The 25,024-nt window shown below is 36.3% G+C and overlaps 12 protein-coding genes and 1 non-coding gene across 13 annotated transcripts; 7 read left to right on the forward strand and 6 right to left on the reverse strand.

Moving 5' to 3' along the window:
- Positions 1-137: 137 nt before the first annotated feature.
- KAFR0E02030 (sugar porter family MFS transporter) lies at positions 138-1,784 on the forward strand (the record flags this gene model as incomplete). Its single annotated transcript, XM_003957442.1, has 1 exon — positions 138-1,784. The coding sequence occupies one exon, from the start codon at positions 138-140 to the stop codon at positions 1,782-1,784; it is 1,647 nt and encodes a 548-aa protein (XP_003957491.1).
- Positions 1,785-2,239: 455 nt separating this feature from the next.
- Positions 2,240-4,255, reverse strand: FRE8 (putative ferric-chelate reductase; the record flags this gene model as incomplete). The annotated part of the gene is made up of 1 exon (XM_003957443.1): positions 2,240-4,255. One exon carries the CDS (start codon positions 4,253-4,255, stop codon positions 2,240-2,242), a length of 2,016 nt encoding a protein of 671 aa, XP_003957492.1.
- A 936-nt stretch (positions 4,256-5,191) lies between these two features.
- Positions 5,192-6,289, forward strand: KAFR0E02050 (40S ribosomal protein uS2; the record flags this gene model as incomplete). The annotated part of the gene is made up of 2 exons (XM_003957444.1): positions 5,192-5,281; positions 5,621-6,289. The coding sequence occupies 2 exons, from the start codon at positions 5,192-5,194 to the stop codon at positions 6,287-6,289; spliced, it is 759 nt and encodes a 252-aa protein (XP_003957493.1).
- A 596-nt stretch (positions 6,290-6,885) lies between these two features.
- KAFR0Etrna7G lies at positions 6,886-6,956 on the reverse strand. The gene has a single exon. It is a non-coding gene; the product is annotated as a tRNA-Gly (tRNA).
- Positions 6,957-8,662: 1,706 nt separating this feature from the next.
- On the forward strand, positions 8,663-11,920 carry KAFR0E02060 (uncharacterized protein; the record flags this gene model as incomplete). Its single annotated transcript, XM_003957445.1, has 1 exon — positions 8,663-11,920. One exon carries the CDS (start codon positions 8,663-8,665, stop codon positions 11,918-11,920), a length of 3,258 nt encoding a protein of 1,085 aa, XP_003957494.1.
- A 134-nt stretch (positions 11,921-12,054) lies between these two features.
- Positions 12,055-12,699, reverse strand: MRPL6 (mitochondrial 54S ribosomal protein uL6m; the record flags this gene model as incomplete). Its single annotated transcript, XM_003957446.1, has 1 exon — positions 12,055-12,699. The coding sequence occupies one exon, from the start codon at positions 12,697-12,699 to the stop codon at positions 12,055-12,057; it is 645 nt and encodes a 214-aa protein (XP_003957495.1).
- A 254-nt stretch (positions 12,700-12,953) lies between these two features.
- Positions 12,954-13,505, forward strand: IMP3 (snoRNA-binding rRNA-processing protein IMP3; the record flags this gene model as incomplete). The annotated part of the gene is made up of 1 exon (XM_003957447.1): positions 12,954-13,505. The coding sequence occupies one exon, from the start codon at positions 12,954-12,956 to the stop codon at positions 13,503-13,505; it is 552 nt and encodes a 183-aa protein (XP_003957496.1).
- Positions 13,506-13,721: 216 nt separating this feature from the next.
- Positions 13,722-15,812, reverse strand: SKG6 (Skg6p; the record flags this gene model as incomplete). Its single annotated transcript, XM_003957448.1, has 1 exon — positions 13,722-15,812. The coding sequence occupies one exon, from the start codon at positions 15,810-15,812 to the stop codon at positions 13,722-13,724; it is 2,091 nt and encodes a 696-aa protein (XP_003957497.1).
- A 609-nt stretch (positions 15,813-16,421) lies between these two features.
- Positions 16,422-17,897, forward strand: PEX28 (Pex28p; the record flags this gene model as incomplete). The annotated part of the gene is made up of 1 exon (XM_003957449.1): positions 16,422-17,897. The coding sequence occupies one exon, from the start codon at positions 16,422-16,424 to the stop codon at positions 17,895-17,897; it is 1,476 nt and encodes a 491-aa protein (XP_003957498.1).
- Positions 17,898-18,083: 186 nt separating this feature from the next.
- Positions 18,084-19,676, reverse strand: MTC6 (Mtc6p; the record flags this gene model as incomplete). Its single annotated transcript, XM_003957450.1, has 1 exon — positions 18,084-19,676. One exon carries the CDS (start codon positions 19,674-19,676, stop codon positions 18,084-18,086), a length of 1,593 nt encoding a protein of 530 aa, XP_003957499.1.
- Positions 19,677-20,308: 632 nt separating this feature from the next.
- SPO12 (Spo12p) lies at positions 20,309-20,659 on the forward strand (the record flags this gene model as incomplete). The annotated part of the gene is made up of 1 exon (XM_003957451.1): positions 20,309-20,659. One exon carries the CDS (start codon positions 20,309-20,311, stop codon positions 20,657-20,659), a length of 351 nt encoding a protein of 116 aa, XP_003957500.1.
- A 36-nt stretch (positions 20,660-20,695) lies between these two features.
- Positions 20,696-21,244, reverse strand: SPO16 (Spo16p; the record flags this gene model as incomplete). Its single annotated transcript, XM_003957452.1, has 1 exon — positions 20,696-21,244. The coding sequence occupies one exon, from the start codon at positions 21,242-21,244 to the stop codon at positions 20,696-20,698; it is 549 nt and encodes a 182-aa protein (XP_003957501.1).
- A 588-nt stretch (positions 21,245-21,832) lies between these two features.
- Positions 21,833-24,688, forward strand: RTT107 (Rtt107p; the record flags this gene model as incomplete). Its single annotated transcript, XM_003957453.1, has 1 exon — positions 21,833-24,688. One exon carries the CDS (start codon positions 21,833-21,835, stop codon positions 24,686-24,688), a length of 2,856 nt encoding a protein of 951 aa, XP_003957502.1.
- Between the last annotated feature and the right edge of the window lie 336 nt (positions 24,689-25,024).

Raw genomic sequence — 25,024 nt, forward strand, 5'->3', positions numbered from 1 at the left:
GAGGATAGTACATTGTACACATACAATATCAAAAAATGTATTATAAATATGCTAGATAGTATGACGAACTTGGGATAATTCTTTTAATCTCTCTTTTGTTACAATACTACAACAAACAAACAACAATAAACTAAAATATGATAACAAACAATATTTCTAAATCTCATTCAGCGCCAGACTCCGTTCATTCGGTTCCTTCAAATGGAAAAGATGAAAACATGGTCTTGGAAGTTGGTGCTTCTGAACAAAACGTACCCGTTGAAATTCCCAAGAAGCCAGCTTCTGCTTACATTACCGTTGTCATAATTTGTCTAATGGTTGCATTTGGTGGTTTTGTCTTCGGTTGGGATACTGGTACCATTTCCGGGTTTTTAGCTCAGACTGACTTCTTAAGAAGATTCGGTGAATTACAAGCTGATGGAACTTACGCTTTCTCCAACATTAGAACTGGTCTTGTTGTCTCCATTTTCTGTCTCGGCTGCGCAATCGGTGGTATTCTCTTCTCTAAATTAGGTGACACTTACGGTCGTAGAATTGCTTTGGTTATTGTCACCCTCGTCTATATGGTTGGTATTGTCATTTGTATCTCAGCTAATTCAAAATGGTATCAATATGCCATCGGAAGAGTCTTTGCTGGTTTGGGTGTTGGCGGTATTGCTGTTTACTCCCCACTATTAATTTCTGAAGCCTCTCCAAAACATTTAAGAGGTACTTTAGTCTCATGCTACCAATTGATGATTACTGCCGGTATCTTTGTCGGTTACATCTTAAACTACATTACTAAATCAACCTTAACCAACTCGTTACAATGGAGACTCCCATTAGGTCTAGGTTTCCTCTGGGCTATCTTAATGATTGTTGCTATGTTCTTTGTTCCAGAATCTCCACGTTACTTAATTGAAGTCGGCAAGATTGAAGAAGCCAGACGTTCTGTCGCAAGATCTAACAAGATCGACGTCGAAGACCCTGCTGTTACTGTCGAAGTTGAATTCTTATCCGCTGCTGTCGAAGCTGAAAGAGCTGCCGGTAGTGCTTCTTGGGGTGAATTATTTTCTACCAACGGTAAGGTTCTACAACGTTTAATTATGGGTATTTGTGTCCAATCATTGCAACAATTAACCGGTGCTAACTACTTCTTCTACTATGGTACTACTATTTTCAAGTCTATTGGTTTAGAAGATTCTTTCCAAACTTCTATCATTATCGGTGTTGTTAATTTTGCCTCTACTTTCGTGGGTATCTACTTCGTTGAAAGATTCGGCCGTCGTAGATGTCTATTATGGGGTGCTGCTGTTATGACTGTCTGTTTCGCAATTTATGGTGCTATTGGTGTCAAAGCCTTATATCCAAATGGTGAAAGTCAACCATCCTCCAAATCAGCTGGTAACGTCATGATTGTCTTTACTTGTTTCTACATCTTCTCATTTGCTACCACATGGGCTCCAATTGCATTCGTAATCGTTGCTGAAACTTTCCCATTAAGAGTCAAGGCCAAGGGTATGGCTGTATCAGTTGGTGCTAACTGGACATGGAATTTCTTGATTGGTTTCTTCACCCCATTCATCACTGGCGCCATTAACTTCTACTATGGTTTCGTCTTCATGGGCTGTTTGATCGTTGCTTGGGTCTACGTCTTCTTCTTCGTTCCAGAAACCAAAGGTCTATCTCTAGAAGAAGTTAACACCATGTGGGAAGAAGGTGTATTACCATGGAAATCAGCTAACTGGGTCCCACCAGCAAGAAGAGATGCCGATTACAACGTTCAAGATTTCGTAAAGAATTAATAACGACTCTCATATTACTAATGATTTCTTTTTTATATAATATACACGACAGGAAATGAAATGCAATATATATTCCGTAACTAAATAAATTCATGATTTGATTCAATATTTAACAGTACCTGAAAAATGTCACATCCAAGGCTGTCAGACATATCGACCTAGCACAGCCATATAGATAACTACGAGACCCATCAAGTAACTAAAAACAAGTTGACCATTTTTTCTAATGTATGGTTATAACATAACTGAGTCATTCGACCAGCATGTTCACCACTATACATTTTGCAACGCAAGTACTAGTATATCGAAAGTAACGAAGGAGAAAAAAACCCTTGCTATTTATTTGTAATGGATATACATAGTTTAACGTATGTACATACTTGAGTGATCATTTCGACTATAAAATAGTAACGGTTATTAACGCCCTTTATGACGAAATGCTGTTGAGGTATTATTTAAACAGCAAAGCTTTCTGCGTGAAAACGCAAGCCCCCGTCAGTTGCCCATCGTCCTGTACTTTCAACCAAACTTTGCGGTCCAGCGGCTACGACCCACACCTCTGACAGTCTGCTAATATGTGAGTCTGAGCCACTTGAATCAATATCTCCGTTGCAAAGACTATTAGGAGTTATAGGCCCTGGACATTCAGTTTCTAAGCACCAAGCGTAATGCTCATTATTTAAAGTTGGTCTCCCATAAAAGACCTTCACTCCCGACGGAATCTTAATCTTGGAATCAATTGGACACGATAATTTTGGGGAGGCTTCTTCATCCTGAGTAATCGATAAACTAGCAGGTGACAAATTCGTAGAAGGAGCATCTATAACAACAGGGTCTCTAAACGCACTCTCGGAAGGAAATTTCAGATCAGACTTATCACCATTTCCATTTTTAAAAGATTTTTTATTTTTTGGTGTATAGGTACCTGTAAAATCAATTTCATCATGACTACTCGACGTTATTGCATTCATTGAACCGAAATTTCTCTTTGTATTTGGTTGGTCATTGCCTGTTCTCAAAAGAGAAATATTCTCTGCTAAAGTCCCTTGTTCTTCTGTCTCTCTTTCAGATTCTTCCGAATAATCTAAATCAATATCTTGTTCCTCAACTTCCTGTCCACTAATGTAGACTTCTAATCCTTCCGAATTATGTTTGAAGTATTGTAAAAGTTTCAAGTCTCTATAGTCTCTACAGACCCAAATTAACCTCACATTTACACCATTAAATTTTAAGATCCTTAACAGTGGCAGACCAAATGCGATGGCAGAACCTCCAACACAGATTAAAACCCTTCTTGCATTGATTATGTACGTCATAGGAGATGGTATAGCAGCAAGCGACGCACGTCTAATGCGCCAAGAGTGTGATACTGTTGGTTTAGTAATGAAGTTTAGTATAGGTTCGTACGAGCCCGTGATATAATAGGTAGATCCATTTCTTAGGGGAAATCTACCATTCCGAATGATTAACCTAGCTGTTTCATCTGTTGGTAGGCTAGCCAAAGTAAATGGATGCTGTAGTCGAATAAGATTAGATATCCATCGTTTTATAAAGTTTCCATGACATATATTGACCCGTACATGACATGAGGGCAAGATAGGCTTTCTAACCAGATCCTTTGTTGGAAACTCGACGACGGTAAGATTAGGTGACAAAGGAATGACAATAAACTTTGTCAAACTTGTATGGTATGCTCTATATGCAATTTGGTAAACTAAAATACAACAATTCAATGTGGTGTAATATGGAATCCCAGGTCTAGCGTGGAAATGCAGCAAAAATACAGTAGACCATGTACAGATATAGTGAACGTAGTAGAACAATCGAAAGTTTAGTCTTCTTACTTTCCAAATAGAAGTAATACCAATCAGTGCAAACAGTACCATAGCCAAAACACCATAAAGGTTTGCAGGTTTTTTCATCTTTAGTAGAAAAGCGCCTTTCCAACACATATAGTACGAATAAAAGATAGTATGTAGCAATGATTCTAAAACTACGATTCTAGAAAGCCACTTATGGAAAGGGAGTAAGGATAAATAAAGGGTTTGAGGTAGAGGTGACGGGCGTAACGTTAAGAACAACAATGGTGGCATTAATGCCACTGCTATTCTTCCCATACGTTTAGTTATTTGAACCAAATCCCTTCCGGTGTTATAAAAAGTTCCGATAACACATATTGTGAACCAAAACAGACATATACGTAAAGACTGATTATGATATATGGGTAAACGGTGAATCCATGTTCCTCTCTTTAGAATATGATGCTTTAATATGTGAGCTGATCTAAAGAATGGACGAGTCAGTGATAAGAAATGCCAGAGAGGTATGAAAAAACATATAAAACAGGTCGCGAATATGAAACAGAACCTTGAGTATTTAGAAATATTTAGCGTTCTCGTTATTCGATCAGTCTCATTTTCAAAATTTGGAAGATTTGATTTAAACCAGTTGATAATGCTATCAAACTTCATTATTAGTAGGAATATGCAGAGGAAGCAGCTACTGTAGGCTCACTAATAAATGTAAACTGGAGAAAATCAAGCAACTTTGACGTAGATACGTCAAAAAAACAGCAAAATAGTTTGAAAGAAAGAAATAAACACTAAATCTCAATCTTTTATAGAAGAAATACTCATCTATTCTTCAACCATCTAAAAAGCAAATAACTAATATATCTATTATTCTAAGACGTTAAGCTCTTTACGCTGTAGTCACTAAGTGCACCCAGAAAGAAAGCATTTAACAAGAAATGTTTGTCTGGCGATGATGAACCTTACAATGGATTGAATAATGTATCAATCAATCCATTACAAGTCCGAAGAATCCTGTCGGTCATCCGTCTCAGGAAAAAAAAAAAAACCTTTGATGTTTGACTGTTTTTGAATAATCCGTACACATCTACACACCCGAACACCCAAAAATTTTTCCTGAAAAATTTAAAAAAACCAAAAAGTTTGACATTTTTTTTGGCTTTGCCAATTGAATTTTGGGCAATGGAGCCAATCTACGTAAAAAGAGTGTTAAAAATGGTGTAAGTGTATGCTAGTTATGAGTAAAATGCTAGTGCATATGTCCGTTGTTACGGTGGTGGATGGTGATATGCTTGTGAATGATGTTACTTGAGTGTCTTGTTGCCTCTGTGTTCTTTGTAGTGAGTCTACGCTCCGGTTGGCCTCGCTAAGTTGGTAGCCCCATCTCGGGAATCTAATGGCCGCTAGATTGGCAGGCAATTAGCGTCTAGGCGGGAAATTTCGCTCTAGGCAGACGCTCTGAGCCTAGAGCTTCCGGCCGAACCAAGTGAAAAATTCAGTTCTAAGAAAGATCTTTAGAAAAAACGTTACTAGTAACATATTAAATAGGTATTATTTCAGATACTCGAACAAGTTTGAAAAGAAATACGTTGCATAATGTCATTACCAGCCACTTTTGACTTAACTCCAGAAGACGCCCAATTATTATTGGCCGCTAACACCCATTTAGGTGCCAGAAACGTTCAAGTATGTTAAATATCCAATAAATAGATGAGTAATGTCCAAGAAAGCGAAAAGAATAAGCTAGAAAAACGAGCCGTAATACAACAGTACATTTTCCAGTGAGAGGCGTTGAATTATAATGTGTTTGCCATAACAATGTGAATTTGGGATCTAATGTATAATAAAAGGGAAACAAAAGCCTTAAATATTCGAATAAGAGTAGACCTAGTAAGTCAGCATAGCCGATTGAAAAAAAGCCTTCTCTGCTCATAGCTTTTCGAATGGATATTTCCATCACAATTCTATTTTGAAATAAGTGCAAATTTTTTTACTAACAATCTCATCTTCTTTTTTTCATTTTAGGTCCATCAAGAACCATACGTCCACAGTGCTAGACCAGATGGTGTCCATGTCATCAACATCGGTAAGACTTGGGAAAAATTACTCTTAGCCGCCAGAATCATCGCTGCTATTCCAAATCCAGAAGATATCGTCGCTATTTCCTCTAGAACTTACGGTCAAAGAGCTGTCTTAAAGTTCGCCGCTCACACTGGTGCTACCCCAATTGCTGGTAGATTCACCCCAGGTTCTTTCACCAATTACATCACCCGTTCTTTCAAGGAACCAAGATTAGTTATTGTTACTGACCCAAGATCTGACGCTCAAGCTATCAAGGAAGCTTCTTACGTTAACATCCCAGTCATCGCTTTAACTGATTTAGACTCCCCATCTGAATATGTCGATGTCGCTATCCCATGTAACAACAGAGGTAAGCATTCTATTGGTCTAATCTGGTACTTATTAGCTAGAGAAGTTTTAAGATTAAGAGGTGCTTTAGTCGACAGAACTCAACCATGGTCTATCATGCCAGATTTATACTTCTACAGAAACCCAGAAGAAGTCGAACAACAAACCGCCGAAGAAGCTGCCGAAACTGCTGCTACTGAAGACGAAGGTAAGGAAGAAGTTACTGAAGAACAAACTGGTGCTGGCGAATGGGCTGAAGAAAATGCTGATGCTGCCGAATGGTAATTTAATTAAAACCAATGAAATAACTTTTACTACTGTAACATTTTTTTCTTTCATCCCTGTAACGAGAATGGATCTCATAAATTCCATATAAATAAGTATATTTCCTTTTTCATTATTTTCATCTATATTGTGATCACACAACAAATAGTATAAACATATAAAAAATATTAACATAAAACAAAGTATAAACTCTCTCTTCCATATGTATGAGGAACATTTCTCTTAGTAGTTAATATCTATTCTATCATTTTTCTAATAAATCAGGATATGTCATTTAAATATCTTCCTTTGATAATGATGATGCAGTACCTTTTCTTCAGTCCCAATTTTAAATGTATGATACCTCCTACATCAACTACAATATCTATATATTATATGTCTAGCTTATCTATCATCTTAAAAAAAGTAACATAAGAGCGGCCCGTCTCTCATTTCAGCTATAAAAAAGGCAAAAAGAATGAAGTTGCGAGAGTCATTATTTGATTATAATCAGAACACAAATAGAAACTGTTTTATGATAGAATCATCAATCAATCGAATGTACAAAGGGACACCCTAAGGAAATATAAATAAAAAGTAGAAGACATAAAAATATATGCGCAAGCCCGGAATCGAACCGGGGGCCCAACGATGGCAACGTTGGATTTTACCACTAAACCACTTGCGCTTATTAATTATGACGGTTTCTGTTGTAAGTTCACTTTCAAGATTGATATTGATAACATATTTAGTTAGCCACCCCTCTGGAGGACGATGACGTGAAGGTGGCGTGAAGAAAGATCAGAGGATGATTCCTTTATATTATTTTCTTTAATATTGTTCATGTTGTGGATGTCAGTCAAATAATTAAAATAATTCTTATTAATCAGTGGTTATACCAAATAATGCACTGGTTATATATAAAATATAATCATAATATAAAATAATATGAAGTGCTACAAACTTTGATCAAACTTCAGTGTTCACCTGAGTATTTATACCTTTTCCAACACATTTTGATTTATGCCAATTATCATGTTCTAGAGTTATGAGCCAATACGTTGTCATAATTATCGTACCATAATTATTGCATGATAATATGTATTCGTGTTTATCACGCCATATATGGTTCGTGTCAATACATTGTCGTGTTTATCACACCATAATTATTGTTCATATCTTCTGTAACATTCTAAATTTGTCATTCTAACTATCAAAACATTGAAATGTCAGTATATTACCATTTCCAGGAGATGGAAACCAAACCAAACCAAACGAGCAAAACCCTTGGATTTAAACTGAAAATTCTTGAATTGAGTCAGCTGTTAAATAGAAGTTCTAACTTCACTTCATGTAATTAATAGCTCAATCAAGGATCTATTAAAGTAATTGAATTTTTCCTACTACATAATGGTTAAATACCAGACTAAAAAGTGTGCCATCTGACCTAAAGGAAAAACCCTGGCTCCATTGTCTGTCAAACCAAATGCCATTTCGACATTTTTTGGGATAATAAAGTTGTTGTATATTAAGAGACTTATAATCCCATTATTTTCTGGAACAATTGTCCAAATATGAAGTTTTGGATCGGGTATTCAATTGTCCAGACCAGAAAGAGTGACAGTAGGTGTGCTCATTATTATACCTACCAAAGTCATCCCCCTGATAATGAATATGGTATGATTAGTATCAAGAAAATTCGTTTGAAGATAAACATTATAGACACAATATTTAATATTTTATATTCTGTTGCCCATTGCCTACTTCAGATCTCGAAATTATTATCCTTAAACATGACCTTAGAAAATAAAAGATTCTGCCATAATCCTACACATGGATTATAACAAGGAGATTTGGCAAGCTCGTTGACTCTTTTTTGGGTGATTACCTTTATTCTCAGAAGAGCAATTGAACCAGTATGGCACAGCTCTTGTGAGAGCTCCAGAAAAGCTATCATCCAGCCTCATCAAAATTTTTACAATCGAAGCAATTTTTTCTCATTTAGCTTAACTTGAAATAACTTATTCTCCTCTAATCACCACTGTAACTCTAAAACTTTATCCATTTGGGCTCAAATGGCTCAAAAATTATTTACTGACGCTCTGTATAATGTCTGTCATCCTGTATTAATCAGCTATTTTTTTTTTTGTATAGTGAGCACGGCATTATCACGCTAAGAAATTTTTCGAGGTCAGTCCATCAGAACAGGGGAAGATGAAAATCATAAAGCTGCAAAAAGGTTCTTCCGCAACTGAAAAGTGTAACTTGGGTGACCTGCTTGCTAAATATAAAGAACGATACTCTAGTTAAAGGACATACAGCTTGGAGGATCCAATTCCAAGGAAAGTACGGAAGAAGAATCCCTAAATAGAACGCCCGTGATCAATATTTATAATGAATGATAATACAGAGCTTTTGGTTGATCTTTTTGAGAATTTTGATGTCAAATTATTAGATGACACTGTACATACGTTTTACAATGGTTCAGGAGTGCAACAGAAGAGGGCACAACGCGCATTGACACAGTTTGAAGAAAACCCAGAATCATGGCAGTATGCTGATAGAATACTTCAATACTCATCTTCGTCATTTTCCAAATTCATAGGATTGTCAGTATTAGACAGAATGATTAATACAAAATGGAAATTGTTGCCTGTGGACCAAAGACTTGGTGTGAGAAACTTTGTTGTAGGTCTGATCTTGTCATACTGTCAAGATGACATAATTTTTAAGAATGAAAAGAACTTGATTAATAAAGCAAATTTAACTTTGGTGTGTATTTTGAAGCAAGAATGGCCACAAAATTGGCAAGAATTCATCCCAGAGCTCATTGCTTCTTCACCTGCTTCTCTTAACATTTGCGAGAATAACCTGTCAATCTTGAAATTATTATCTGAGGAAGTATTCGAGTATTCTTCTGGCAAATTAACTCAAGCCAAGGCAAAATTCTTGAAAGATTCTATGACAAACGAATTTGAACAAATCTTTGCTTTTTGCATACAGATGTTACAACAAGCTTCATCACCTTCTCTAATCGTGATGACTTTAGAGACTATTTTACGATATCTGGCATGGATTCCGGCTACATATATTTTCGACACAAATCTAATAGACTCATTGGAAAATTATCTATCCATACCAGAAACAAGGAAACTAGCATTGAAATGCCTAACTGAAATATCGAGCTTAGAAATTTCACAAACTAATGATATATTAAGTAAAAAATTAGCATTATTATTTGAACTAACAATACAGAAAATTTCGGAGAGTTTTATGTCCTTATCCACAGACCTGAAAGAAATATACTCCAGGGCATCTTCGAGGGACCAATATTTCTTAGAAGATTTTGCGATCTTTTTAACTACTTTTCTAACTCGTCACAGATCTCATTTAGAAAACCATGAGGTGTTTAGACAAGCACTAATAATTTCTCATGAATATTTAATTCAACTGTCTAGAATAGATGAAAAGGAGTTATATAAAATAGCTTTAGAATATTGGCATGATCTTGTGTCACACTTGTTTCTGGAAATTCAACAGTACCCCGTCTGTGACGAAAATCCATCATTAGAACTCTCATTTATGAGTATGGGAACAGGTGCAGTAAATCCCCAATTTTTGAAGCGGTTTCCACTGAAGAAGCATATATATGAAAAGATATGTTCTGAATTGAGAGTTATTGTCGTTGAAAAAATGGTAAGACCTGACGAAGTGCTAGTTGTGGAAAATGAAGAAGGTGAGTTTGTAAAGGAAACATATAGGGAATCTGATACTATCCAGCTATATCAAACAGCAAGGGAAGTTCTAGTATATTTAACACACTTAAATGTGAATGATACTCAAAATCTAATCCAACAGAAGCTCAAGCTTTTCGAAAATAAAAACCAATGTGACGTTAACCAAATAAATCCTATATGTTGGGCAATTGGTTCAATATCTGGCACAATGAGAGAGGAGACTGAACAATATTTTTTGTTATCTGTACTTGAAGAATTAATGACTTTATCTGAAAATCAAGGAAGCAAAGAGAACAAAGATGTATTTGCTTCAAATATGATATACATTGTGGGACAGTATCCGAGATTTCTCAAGAACCGTTGGGATTTTATGACGAGCGTAATTTCGAAACTATTTGAATTCATGCGTATTGAAAATGAAGGTATCCAAGATATGGCATGTGATACCTTCATGAAAATAGCGAAAAGGTGTAAATATCAGCTTGTCACTAAGCAACAAAACGAAGAGAACCCACTAATCAAAGGAATCCTTGAACAGTTACCAACCACTACCTCGGAACTGACACCTGATCAAGCTCAGTTACTGTACGAAGCTTGCGGCCTGATTGTGGCAGAGGAAAGAAATGAAGATAGAAGATCAAACCTTTTGCAGGATTTAATGCAACTCCCCAACCAGGTCTGGGACCGTACCATAGAGCAAGTAAAGGCAGCTCCTACCATTATGTGCGACCCTGTCACCCTTAAAATTACTGCTAATATTATTAGAACGAATAATGCTGTATGCACCGGTATGAAAGAAGCATTTAGCAAGCAGATTAGTAGCATCTATCCAGATTTATTGAATCTTTACAAAGTTGTTTCTACCCTCATAAATGACCAGATTGGCTTAATGGGAACAATTTCTATTAAGACGCCACAAGTTCGTGGCTTCAGAATTATCAAAAAGGAGATCTTAAAACTGTCTGGAACATATATAACAGGGGCAAGAAATCTGGAGGAACTTACTATTGGTCTTATTGATCCTTTACTAAATATTGTACTGGAGGATTACCGCACAAATATTCCTGAAGCAAAAGATGCAGAGGTACTGAATTGTTTGACTACTATAATCCTAAAAGTTGGTCATAGAATCCCGCATGACATCTTGCTGATATTACAAAGTACATTTGAATGTACTTTAGCTATGATAAACAAAGACTTTATTGAATTTCCGGAACATCGTATTCAATTTTATAAGTTACTGAGGGCAATTAATGATAGGTCCTTTGTTTCTTTCCTTGACTTACCTCAAGATGCATTCAAATTATTTTTTGATTCAATCTGTTGGGCTTTCAATCACAATAACCGTGATATTGAGAGTAATGGCCTACAAATCGCCACTGATCTATTAAGAAATGTTACCATGCTTCAAAGGGATTCGCCTTTTGCACTGTCATTTTACAATAGGTACTACTTGGCCTTTGTCAGTAAAATCTTTGAAGTAATGACGGACCCTGACCACAAATCTGGATTTTCCCAGCAAGCTTTGTTACTAATGAGATTGTTTGCAATGGTGGAAGAAAATAAAATTCCTCTTGCGATCTATGATGAAAGAGATGCTCCAAGCGGTACTTCCAATAGGGATTACTTGGCTCAGTATCTTTCGAACCTTCTCTGTTCTGCATTTCCAAATATAACAAGAATTCAAGTGGAAAGTTTTCTCAAAGCTTTATCTAGACAGTACAAGAACTTGGAAACTTTTAGTGAGACATTAAGAGATTTCCTGGTCCAGATAAAGGAAGCAGGAGGTGATCCCACAGACTACTTATTTGCTGAAGAAAGAGAGGAAGAAATCAAAAGGCAAAAAATGCTGAAATACCAAGTGGCTTCAAAAGTTGCTGGTTTGTTGAAGCCCTCAGATATGGAAAATGACTAAACAATTTCATGTATATTTTCCAGAAAATTGCAACGAATATATATTTTACTCTTTTATTAGTGAGTATTTTACAATACAAAAGATATTTACACGATTATGTGTATAAACACACAGTTAAAACTTTGATTGAGAGGTCATTTAATTTTCTTGTTTTTCAGTTTAATCGTTTCTTCATTAACGTAGATGCCTTTACCTTTGTAAGGTTCAGGTGGATGAAATCTTCTAATACTTGCAGCGAAAAGCATCACCTGCTGCTTATCACAACCTTCAATTATCAAGGAGGTTGGAACTGGCAACGTTACCTTTATCCCATTTGGCACGTCCAACCCTTGAGGAATTGACGCACCGACTTTTATTGCAACGTACTTGCCATCTTTATCTAACTGTGCTCTGTAACCTGTCCCTACAAATTTTAAAAATGCCAGATGACCTTCATTGACACCTATAACATGATTATTAATGTGAGATCTAATTGTACCCCACATTGATTTCTGCAGTTTATTACTTGCATCATCAACTGTAATATTTAATTTCTGACCTGCCGTATTGACATCTACGTGGACAAAATCCGGCACAGGCATTTTTATCTCACCTTTTGGTCCTGTTATACTAACTGCTTGTGACATTTTCAAGTATTTTCTGCTCTTTTGAATGATCATTGGAGGAATCAAACTGTCAATCCTTACGTTGGTTTCTGGGGTCAGGAATATAGCTGCTGAGCCCACATGGGAACTCACGTAAGCAGTGGAAGTAAAGAGGCGCCTTTTAATGAGCGACATGAGACGTTCAGAATGGGAGGTCTCTAAAATGCAACACTATCGAACTGTGCTTCAACCTTTATAGTCCTTATTCAGTAACAAGTTCTATATATGTTATGTGCTAGAATTCCGAAAAATTTATAGAGACGGGTAACGCGATGCCGAAAATTGAAAAATTAAAGCAAAAAAAATTAAAAGTGGAAGAAATCGATGAGCTTTAGTACATTTAATGAGAGGTTCTTCTGTCAGTAGGCCAAGACAAAAACATATTCCAAATGGTTAGAAAGCTTAAATATCACGAACAGAAACTTTTGAAAAAGGTTGACTTCCTTGACTGGAAGCAGGACCAGGGTCACAGAGATACTCAGGTTATGAGAACGTATCATATCCAAAATCGTGAAGATTACCACAAGTATAACAGAATGTGCGGTGATATCCGTCGTTTAGCGAACAAACTATCTCTTCTGCCTCCAACTGATCCATTCCGTCACAAACATGAGAAGTTACTGCTGGAAAAATTATATAACATGGGCATACTCTCTACAAAATCCAAAATTTCTGATTTAGAGAACAAAGTTACCGTAAGCGCCATATGCAGAAGAAGATTACCGGTTATTATGCACAGACTAAGGATGGCTGAGACAATACAGGACGCAGTGAAATTCATCGAACAAGGTCATATTCGTGTTGGTCCAAATTTGATAAATGACCCAGCTTATCTTGTTACTAGAAACATGGAAGATTACGTCACATGGGTTGATAACTCCAAGATCAAGAAGACTGTTCTAAAGTATAGAAACAAAATTGATGATTTCGACTACGCCTAATTCCTGTACATTTATTTCATAAGCGAAATCTATCGTCGCCTTCTTTCTAACTCAGAAAATGATTCAACTATTAGCGCACTCCTGAAAAGTAAGGTAAATGTTATATAAAACTGCATAAGTAAGTAATATTTGAATGTTTTTTATTATAAAAATATAAAAGGTCTCTGATATGCAGTCTGCTTGACAAAAAAAATAATATTTTTACCATTTTTATTGTCATACGTTGTTATAGTCATGCGAAGAACCTAACTGTCTTCTTAAATCGTCGTTAGATCCACTGTGAGGGATGATACCGACAGCATTTGGTGGTTGAACAACATCAGATGGTTCCAAAATTCCACTAACACGCGCATCAGCTTGTTTTTGTAGTTGTTTATAGTAAGAATTACCAGTAGTAGTTAAGCTATTATTTCTTGAGTTGGGTAGGTTATAATTTCTTAGAGAGCCCGCCGGTTTATACGTGTTGTTCATTTGGATATCTGCAGGATTGGTCATCACAATACTTTGTCTCATTTGGTAAGGTAAGGGCGCTTGGCCATTGCCTATCGTATTGTTGCTTGTATAACTCATATTGTCGTTAGGAATAGGTCCATAGGAATTATTATTTGGAGTGTAGAACATTTCTGGATGATCTACAGGATTTAATGCTGTGCCGTTTAGTCTAGCCGTTTGAATTTGCATTTGTTGCTTACTTGGTTGCTTAAATGAAGTCAAGGAATGTGTAGACGATGATTGTAGTAGGTGAGCTGGGGCTGGTAGTTCATTAATGCTTTCCAATGTTTGGGGATGACTATGTTGCGGTGGTATCTGAGGAACAGGTGGCATTTGGCCCTGCAACTGGTAAGGATATTGTTGAGGCATATTGTTATATGCTTGCGGGGATAATTGCTGTTGTATGTTCTGGTACTGTTGCCTTTGTTCTTGTAGGGCAAGGTTTGGCGCTTCGGAATATATTGAGGATGCAATTCTGTGTGATTTTCGTGTTGCCGTATTGTCAACTGGAGCCAAATGGTTGGTAGACTCAACGCTTTCATTTTGACTCCCCTCATCCTGATATGAAGTATCTGCAACCTGCTCTACAGTATGGCCTGTAACATCTTCAGAGTAACTTTGGAAAACTTCTTGTGACGGTTCGTTAACAAGAACTGCATTTTCATCGTTCACGCCATTTGATGGTGTTGGAGAAAACGAAGTACTTGGATTTTCAACTTCAAAGTTTATTTCATCGGCATCTTTTTCTAATTGTGCATTTTGTTTCATTGTGCCAGATCTGTCTAAATAAACCTGATAAATGCTCTTCATACGCTTAATGTTTTCTTCCTCTGTTTCAGATAATTGAACTGCATAGTCATCATTACCATCATCATATTTTACATCTTGAACTCTGACAGATTTATTCATAACATTCTGGGATTTTTGCTTCGTTCTAGCATCATAATTGGACTCCACTACATTTTCGTCATTTTTTATACCTATACTTTCGATACTGAGAGGAACATTTTCTCTATTTCCTTTATTTTGTAGGGGACTTTCCTTGTAATTGTTATACTCCCCAGGACTTGAAGTAGAAGCAACGTCTGTCTCACTTTGACGACTTGGTGTGACATTACCGACCATATCAAGGCCGCTACGATTATGGATGGACATACCCACGGCAGACCCGTTCCTTGCGGCAAAAGAGCCTCTACCGATTTGATCCAATGCTAAAGAAGAACTACTTGCAACTCTCGACTGGATATGTGCCAATTGGTAACCACCAACTTTATCATTTTCAATTTCCCTGGCAAAGTTCCTTAATGAACCAGCATCAGCCGTTTCTGGCAATTTGAAAGGATTTACAGACCAAGTATGGTCATTGTAATTTTCATTGAATGGGTTTTCTTCCGGACGTCCTGTCTGATAATATGCTTGATTGAACTCTTCCTTCATGTCGTGTTGTGAGTCATTAGATCCCTCAAAATTATGCTTCATGGCGTATCCATTACTGATAAACTCTGCATCCCCGTCAAAATCGGGATCATTATCTTCCTGTGCTTCTTTTTTACTTCTTCTATAAACCATGAATAAGATGACACTCAGAACGATAATGATGACAGCCACAGGGACTACGACTGCGACTGCAACCGTAACGTCCATTGTGCTATCAGTAGGCTTCTCACATTCCTGTTTGGTCCCTGTACATTTACTTGATTTACCACTCGATGTCGAACTCGATGCAACTTTCCTCTTGTGCAATTCCAATGGCATATGCGTCGTTACTGAACTATACCCGAGACTGACATAAGTGTATGAATCTAAATCAATCATAACTCCACACTAAACAAAAATAGTCTTTTCTAATTATAGTAAAACACTCTCTTGGCTAAGGGACTATGGATAAAACAAACCTCGAGATCAGGAGTCTTAAACAACTTTAATGAAACCAATAAACAGACCTCTGAGCAACAGACATCAACATTGAAATAGCAAGCTCATGACAGTTCGAGCCTTCCAGCAACCTGCTCGATCCAACTTTCACAGATTGCAAAATTTTCGTGGGAGAAAGATCTCGAGACTTTCTCGAAAAAACGAACGCGTCAAAAATTATGCAATTACTTACGCGTCACTCTTTCCCCATACTGTGCCATCTCCACAGCCAGTTTATTGTTGGTTGTCTGCAGAATGAGCGTGATCATGGTTCCATTCAGTGCTCAAAGACTGTTGATTCAGATCTTGATTGCAGTGTGGGACAGGGATGCCTTCGGCCGCAGGGTAACGACTCTGGAGTCTTTTCTTTTGGATGACAAGAAATTTTAAGGCTTGTCAAGGTTGAAGGATGTCACTAATATTGTGTGAGTGATTGAAGAAATTGGTCGGTAGTATGGAGCAGATTAATGTTTCTGTATTTGCAAGAGTATTGGAGAAATGTCTGAAAGGATGAGCACTGTCAGGTCTAAGAAGGCTTCGTTCATAAGAAGTTATCTTGTTAAGAAATATGACAGATTATTGGACTCAATTTTAGTGGCAGAAGAAGCAATCTCATCGTCAAGTAGCAGTGAATCTAACGGTGATTCCGGTATTACTCAGAAGGAGCTGATTCAAAAGATTGCTGGTTCGCTAGTGAATGCCTCTATAGAGAAGTTTAGACTAGAAAAAGACGATATTGACACACTGTCTACTGATTACGATATGGATAGCGATTCTTCACTCAAGGAACCTGCCTCCGAGGTCATCAGAGACATTAACAATGAGGTTAAGGAACATTTTGTAGATTTGTTTGTGGACAAACTGATAAGTAGAATCATATCTGAGAAATTGCCTGAAAGAGAGCATATATCCCTGGATCAACATGAGAAGGCCTTAACAGCTACTTTATTGGCAAATAACATGAAAACGATGACATCCAAGCTGGGTCACATGATGAAATTTCAGGATTCCGTTATAAGACTGATTACATGGAGAAATCCGACTGGAACATTGCTATCCTTGTCATTATTCACTTTTATTTGCTATTATCCATTGCTCCTCATGATACTACCTCTGATACTCATAACCTTTGGAATCATGGTCCCCAAATATCTTGAGAAGTATCCAATTCGTGAGGTTTACTCAATTACCAGGAAGTCCTATGGAAGTCCTTTACTTCTCAGACTACTTTCAGTCACTTCTCCAGATGAAAAAGATGCATCTCTACAAAGAGACAAGTCCGCTGAGTTTCGTGATATAGGAAGTAGTGCCTTGGTGGTGGTTAATTTACGTGACTTTCAAAACATGACTTCGAGCCTTATAGAGCTATCTGAAGTAAATGCAAAACTGGTAAATGAAACTCTAGGTTTTGAAGATGAGCGTCATACTACAGTTATTTTTTTGCTATGTATTGCATCGGCTCTTTTGTTAAATTTGACTTCTCCTTTTGTAAATTGGTCTTTAACGTTAAGTCTCTCCACATGGCTGTTTTTCATAATGCACCATCCCCAAATTGGTCCAAGGCTCGATAAATTTATTATCAAAATAAGAAGACTAACAAGTAATAAATTTATCGGAGAAGTCATCAAAAAATTTGATATTATTTTGGATGAAAAACCCCAAATAAATTCAGTCGAAGTATTTGAGATATATAGACAAGGAATAGTTCCAGGTGTATGGAAATTTTTTCTTTATTCAAGTAACTGTTTTGACCCAAGTGATGAATTCAGAAGGGCAAAACATGCCCCACCTGGGGTTAAGGACCTAGAAGATGTGAAACCGCCTGAATCTTGGTTATTCGACCCGAATAGTGAATGGGAAATTGATTATAACGTAGAAAAATGGTCTTATGAAAATGGGCTAGATCCAGTTCTAACTATAGAGGACGAATACCTCTGTGATACTATGTTTAAAAGGAGGAGATTAACAAGAAGGGTTCTTAAATAAATTTTACATGTTCTCAACAGCAAGGAACATAAAAAAAAGAGATTAGAGGAAATATGTATTTTATTCTATAAAATGCGTTTAAAATGAATAAATTATATGCGTTACTATTATAGATTTTATATTTTTAATTATGTAAATAAAAATAAAAACCTTTTGTGCTATATGCTGGTTATTAATGTTACAATATCAGGTAGGGACACCTTCAAATTCAGATTTCGAAACCTTATTAATGACTCTTCTCCAATTTTTCCTATTGTCATGAATAGGAACACTTACTAGACTTAAATATACCACAATGACTAGCAATACAAAGGCGCATGCAGCCAAAGGAGCCATCATTCCGACAAAACTTCTCTTGGAGATGTTGGTTTGATAGGGACATTGTGTAGAAGCTCCTCCTGTCACCCAGCAATTACTTACCGCCAAAGAATTTATATTTATCCAAACTTCTAAATCATCATTGTCAGATGAATTTGATAAGTGCAAATTCAATGATCTTTTTTGTAATGGGGTTACTGGCAACGAAAAATGATAACCTTCTGGACAATTTATATCTGCTTTTTTGTAGAAATCGATGTAAGAATCTTTATCACCATTACTTACAAGCCACGTGTATTCATCATCATTTTTTTGGCAAAGTCCCCCTTTAGAGTTATAACAATTGATTACCTTCCAGTCCATTGAACTGTTGTAGGAATTAAAAGTTAATGATGCACAGTTATAAGCTTGAGTAGGGTCCTTCCCCATATCGGATTCACTATTAACGTATCTAGGTTCACCATTGGCCCATGACCAAACAACGCTATTATCAAGCAACGAGAGAATTTCGGTCAGATTAGTCACATCAAAACTATTGCTTATAATTGGAGATAACCCACATGATATGTACTCTGAGATATCGGTGTCTGTGAATGAAGATTCCAAAAACTTCCAAGAAATATTTTGTACATTTTTGAATTCTCCCATATTTTGTGGACAGGATAATGTGGCATTATCAATATCATAATGCAGCAACGAATTAGGAAAAACGTATGATGAGGTGCTCAAATAATTCGTTGAAAGCTCAGCTATGAATAGCCTTTTATGACTGCCGTAAAGAAATTCTTTTAATGTAGGCCATTCAGGGGTGGTACTATTCAATCCAGAAACACCTAAGCTGTTATGAGAGAGCAAGTCATCTTGTGTATAGATATATGAACTACCAACCTGTTGAGTTAGTATATCTGCGAGATTTTGTGTAGGGGTTGTGGAGTGAATCGAGGAGGAGTTAGTTTCGTTAGAAATACTTGATATTCGTAGAAACATAACCAAAAGAGATGCAAACAAAGTGTTATCAGTTTCCAAGATATGTGAATGCAATGTAGTCAGAAAGGTTTCAAATGAGAGTGGTGTATCGACTATGACCCAAATACCGTTTTGCAATTCGATATCTAAGACAAAGCCCTGCACACCTGACTCAAGAAGAGAGGTGAATGAATCCAAAAGATAAGTCCCATTCAGGCTAGATACTGTATTTGTTTGATTTCCAATAGCTTCACTTCTGCTGTTGAACAATACCTGTTGTAAATTTACTCCGACCAAGGGTAATTGGTCAATGGTGACATTATTCATCAAATCTCTTTGAGAACGAATCCCATTCAGTTCTTGGGCGGTTAAACCAGGCCATTCAGGATAGACAGTATGATTTATAGCATAGCAAAATGAAATTTTATCGATGGCATATCGTATAGCAGACCATATCAATAATATTTTAAGAAATGAGAATAAAGAGTCACTCATTCTCTAAAAGAATCAAAAAAAAAAAAAAAGGGAGAAAGATGCGTTACAATCTCTTTATGAAAATGTAATAACTTAGCAAAAGTATCGTGTATAGGACAGTTCTGTACTTCAGATATCAAAGACCTTTCCAAATCCTCAGAGTTGTTTCAACATCATCATCATTTATTTCCTTTGGAAGCCCTTCCGACTACAAAAAAGAAAGAAAATCGGTCGGAAAACCGACAAAGTCCTAGAAGGATAATAGGGCTTACAATATCCGGGCCCAAATCGGCAGGGTTTTTGTTTAGGGTTGAAACTGCTATGTTATTTTCCTTTTAAGGCAATGAGTCAATACTCAGGGCAATCATATATCCTAATTAGGAAAAAACTCGAATTTCTGACAATAATTTTTTTTTCTTCTGTGCATCTTTCGAATACTTCATATGTGGTCACTTTTCTCTATTGAGATGCTCTAGTATGAAACTGGCTTGTTTTGGTTTCTGTAAATCAGTTTAAGTCCTTTGATTGTAAGACACAACCATATATAAAGAAATTTTTTTCTTCTTTTCGTCTTTTAGTTGGAAAAGACAGTTGTATTGTCTAATAATATAGAACTTTAATAGAAATTCCATTTCTTTGTTTCAGGCGGATTGATGTCAATGGTGACCGGATCAAGCAAGAATGTTGCTGTATCTTCATTGAAAGGTTCTAAAGAGGAAAATGGGAAATGTGGTAATAGATCTTTGAGAAGAACTATTTTTAAACCAAGCCAAATTAAAAATAACGCTAGAAATGAAAAGTTAAGATCACAATTAAGAGACAAATTTTCTTCACCAACAGATAGGTTATTATCGCCATGTTCTCAAAAATTGAACCAATACAAAGTTAAAAAATTTGCATATTTGAAAAATAAAAACATCTCAGCAGGCAATTCAGCAGCAAGCGGTAAGAAAGAACCAACAAAGTTGAGTTTCACAGAAACAAACACCTCTGATTCAGAGTAGATTAGATTCTTTATTCTATAACTTATTAATTATTCTTTAAAAGAAATTCTGTATAATATTATTAATTGACGTATAATCATTCAATATCTCTTCAATTTGTGAATCATTTGCATTTCGTAATTCAAATAAATGCATTAAAATTGTTTTCACCGCATATTCCTCGTTCGTTTCCCCTTCATCCACGGCTCCAACAGTTATTCTTTCAACAAAACTGTAATAATTCTTATTCTGATTAACATACCGCTGTCTATCCTGCTTCGTCTGCTCCGTTATATAAATCTTATTGGGCAGGGAAAATGATAACAAAATGTAATATAATAGCTGTTCCCAGTAATGGAGGGGATATTGTAATTTAGAGAAATTCAAGTTAATCGTCAATGCAGTTGATGCGTACTCTCTGTACACTTGTTTGAGGATCTGGACCAACTCCTTCGTCAAATACTGATTTACTCGGTCAGCAGAGTTAAAGGTCTGCTTGTCACTGTTTATCGTTAACAAAACTCTCGATGTATCAATCTCATATGAAACAACATCATCGACACGGCTGCTCTTATCCTTTATAACGATCTTTCCTCTGACTTCCATCTTGGCACTGTAGGTTGGAATTTAAGATCTTGCTATCTAATTCTTTCGGCGCTTAAATTTCTTAACGAAACTATATAACTTTTCTATTTAAACAACTTGCCAGCAAAGAGAGCTCTTCGCAGCACTTTACCAAACGGACTGGCAGTACACAATGAGAAGCCAAGTTGCACGGCTCGAAGGAAGAGCGAGAAAGACGAATAAATAATTGAACTCCACTAGTGTTCTTTATCCGAGAGGCTCTAGAGAGAGACGAATGAGATGACGGACAGCAATGAGAGAAATAGCACATCTCTGTGCGTTGAAATATCATCCTTCAAATTACTTTTTATGATGTGCAGGCCGATTTATAGCAAGATAATCAACAGATGAATGAGGCAACAAATCCAACTTCACCGAGCTGAAATCAATCTTTGTTTTTTGACTATTCTATGTTGCAACAATCTACACAGGCGCGTAAACCTCATCGCGTTTTCCTACCCATCGAAAAATGATAAACAGAACGCCAAAAGTATTTTTTGATATCTTGGATTGAAAGACATATACTGTACTCAAGACTATATCTAAAATCTAACCACACCATAGAAACACATGTCAGATACCACTGGACTGTTTGAGCATCTCAATTTTCTAATTGTTGTCTCCGAAGACGGTACTACACAGCAAAGAGCAAATAAACTTATTAAATTATTGAGTGATAACGGCTGTAATAAAACTGAAACTTACGTTAATGAAGGCAAACTGGATGGAAAAAATTACTCTTCTCAAAAGCACTGGTTTTTATCAAAGTATGGATCGAGCAACTTTCATTTTATTGTCAGTGAAAACTGTACATTCCCATTTTATAGAATAGCAAGCTTCGATTTACTCATACCTGTAGTGACATCTAATTGGATTACAAAGGCAATCGAAACTAAGAGACATCCAAAGACATCTCTATTTTCTCCAGATCCAAACCATTTTTTGAAAGATCTACAAATTTGCGTACTAAAACCGTCCTTTGAAGCCTCGGAGTATCTTCTTTATACCGAATTGATCCATTCGATGGGTGGTACTTGCGTAGAAAACATAAATAATAAGACAACCCATATAATAACGACAAATCCGAAAGAATCTTGCTTCGAAATATTGAAGCGAAATGGCACAACATCAATTAAATATATCTATCCAACTTGGCTGATTCATTGTGTCAAAGAAAGCCAGCTTATAGACGAGTCTGAACATGAGATAGTGCCATTTACGGATGACACTGAAAAATTGAATGATCTTTGGAATCAAGTAAATGATATAAAATTTGAAAAAGCCTCCAATTTTCTTAGTGGCCACACATTTATTGTGAGTATTGATCTCTTATTTTCGAAAGATTCATACATTTTCTTTATAGACTTTATCAAAAATTGTGGTGGTGAGATTCACAACTATTTTGAGACTAAAGAATTAAGTAAAATTATAAATGATGGAAGCTCATCGATTGATTGCTATATAGCTCTAGCCAACTATACTAGAGAAGCAGAGACAATAATGAAATGTCCTTCTATTAATGTGGGCAGTATCACCTGGATCTTCAATATGTGGTCATTGAATCACTTCGTTGACCCAAAGCACAACATTCTCAATTCTCCTGGTAAACGTAAAATATTTAAGAAGAAACAGTTAATACTAAGTTACACAAACTTTTTTGGCCAATACAGATTTCTCATTCAAAGATTGGTAGAAATTATGGGGGGAAGAAGTACAACTGAATTATCAAAGCAAAATACACACCTAGTAACAATGGGTTCATACGGGAAAAAATATATAACAGCAATGAAATGGGGCCCGCAAAGTTGTTCTGTGATCAATTTCCTATGGTTAGTACAATGCTACCAAAATGAAAAGATTTTAGATGTCAATGATGTTGAATTTAAAGAATTTGATGACATTAATATTTTAAGATTCAATCAAACCAATTGGAATGAGGCCCTGCTGAACAATGAAAACGTTCAGATACCAGCTGCTCCTGTCGGAGAAGTTGAGGCACAAAACAATTTGATACAAGACACCAACGATTCTAGTCAAGAAGATACCCAGGAATTTGTAGATGCAATGAATCATGTAAGTGAAGAAAAAACAGAACCATTACAAGTAACTGAAGACAGAATTACGAAAGTGCAGAATGCAGTAATTGAAGAAAAACTACCTTCTAAGAAAGCTTTAAATGGAGGCATCCTTACGAACCCTGACAAGGAAGAGAACGAAGGTACTGAAATGAAAGATACTACGCAGAAGGTCAATGAACAAAAGATAATCGAGATGTTTGAACAATTATCTGAAGATGAAAAAGAGGAGGTAAAATCAAATATTACATACTCCAGTACTAGTAACGAAATCATGAAAGAACAATCAGTAACTCCAGCTGGATCCAGAACTACGTCTAATTTAAAAATAGAAAGGACGCCATCTTTTTCACCATTGCCAGAACTATCTAGCCCTTTAAGTTCTGGAGGAAGTAGTCGTACTGGTAGAGCTGCTAGAGCTAAGGCAGAGAAAAGGTTACGCGATGATATTGAATCTCTGAATGAATTCGAAATGATAGCTAAAAAAAATAGGAAAAAGAAACAAGTGGCTTTATTACCAGAAGAAATCAAACGGCAAGAAGAAGCTAAAGAGACAGAAAAAAATGCTAGAGAAATACTTTCAGGAATTTTTCAAGAAAGTCCATCCAAAATTTTTAACCTTAATTGCCTCTGTACAGGCTGCCATGAAGAAATATCAGAACTTGATTTGGAACTTTTAAAACTACTTGGAGTGAAAATCTACGGTAATATAACGCCAAATGAATCTTCGTTATATCACTTGAACACTATTATCGCACCAAGAAAACTACGGACAGAAAAATTTTTAAGATCTTTAGCTTTCCACCCTCTTAAGTTCGCATTATTGCCTGAATTCGTAACAGACCTCCTAGAGAAACTTCACAACAGAGAAAACCCATCTGAATTGAATATAAAACAATATTTTATCCCCGAAATAGATGAAAAGTTATTAGAAGGTACAAAACTTCCAAAAAAAGTTTTTGAGAGGGCACATATAAGTGACATCAATCTGATAAATGATATTCAAGGTGGAACCGAGGTTATAACGAATATTTTAAAGGATCATGGGATTAAGAATGTGAATATTCTGGATAGAAAGATGCTTTCCATACCAGAAGAAATTATTCCAAATGAAGGTACTCTTCACAGAATCAAGCTAGGCAATGGAAAATTTATTACACCGCCGAAATTTGTTCTTATTTCTAGCAAACCATCACAGGCAAAGCCTTTTAGACAAAGTTGCAGCAAACTAGATATCAATGGCGGAGTATTGGTTGTCAATTGGGATTGGTGCGTTAACAGCATATTTAACTTGCATGTCAATTATGAAGATAAGAAATTTGTTTCCCATAACTCCATGAAGGGACGATAATTCTGACGTGCGATTATAAGTTGAAATTCACATTTGTTTACTTGCATTTTGTAAACATTGTGCAATACGGGAGAAAGTAATGGTAACACCATTCTCCATCTAAGGCCCTGACACAACATACTGCAGGGATGGACACTCTATTTTCAGTATACATTTATATACGCAAAATTAATTTTCACTCATATCTGCAGCATCTGGAAGTTTAATAACCGTACAGTTATTCTACGGAGAACGAGAGAAAAGGTTTCTACAAGTACTAATTATTAATAAAGCCTAATCTAACGTAAATCACCTGCTATCGAAGTCGACCAATTGAACTTCATCTCATAACCAAAG

This window comes from Kazachstania africana, chromosome 5 (genome assembly GCF_000304475.1).
Source record: "Kazachstania africana CBS 2517 chromosome 5, complete genome".
In the NCBI taxonomy this organism is placed as follows: domain Eukaryota; kingdom Fungi; phylum Ascomycota; class Saccharomycetes; order Saccharomycetales; family Saccharomycetaceae; genus Kazachstania; species Kazachstania africana.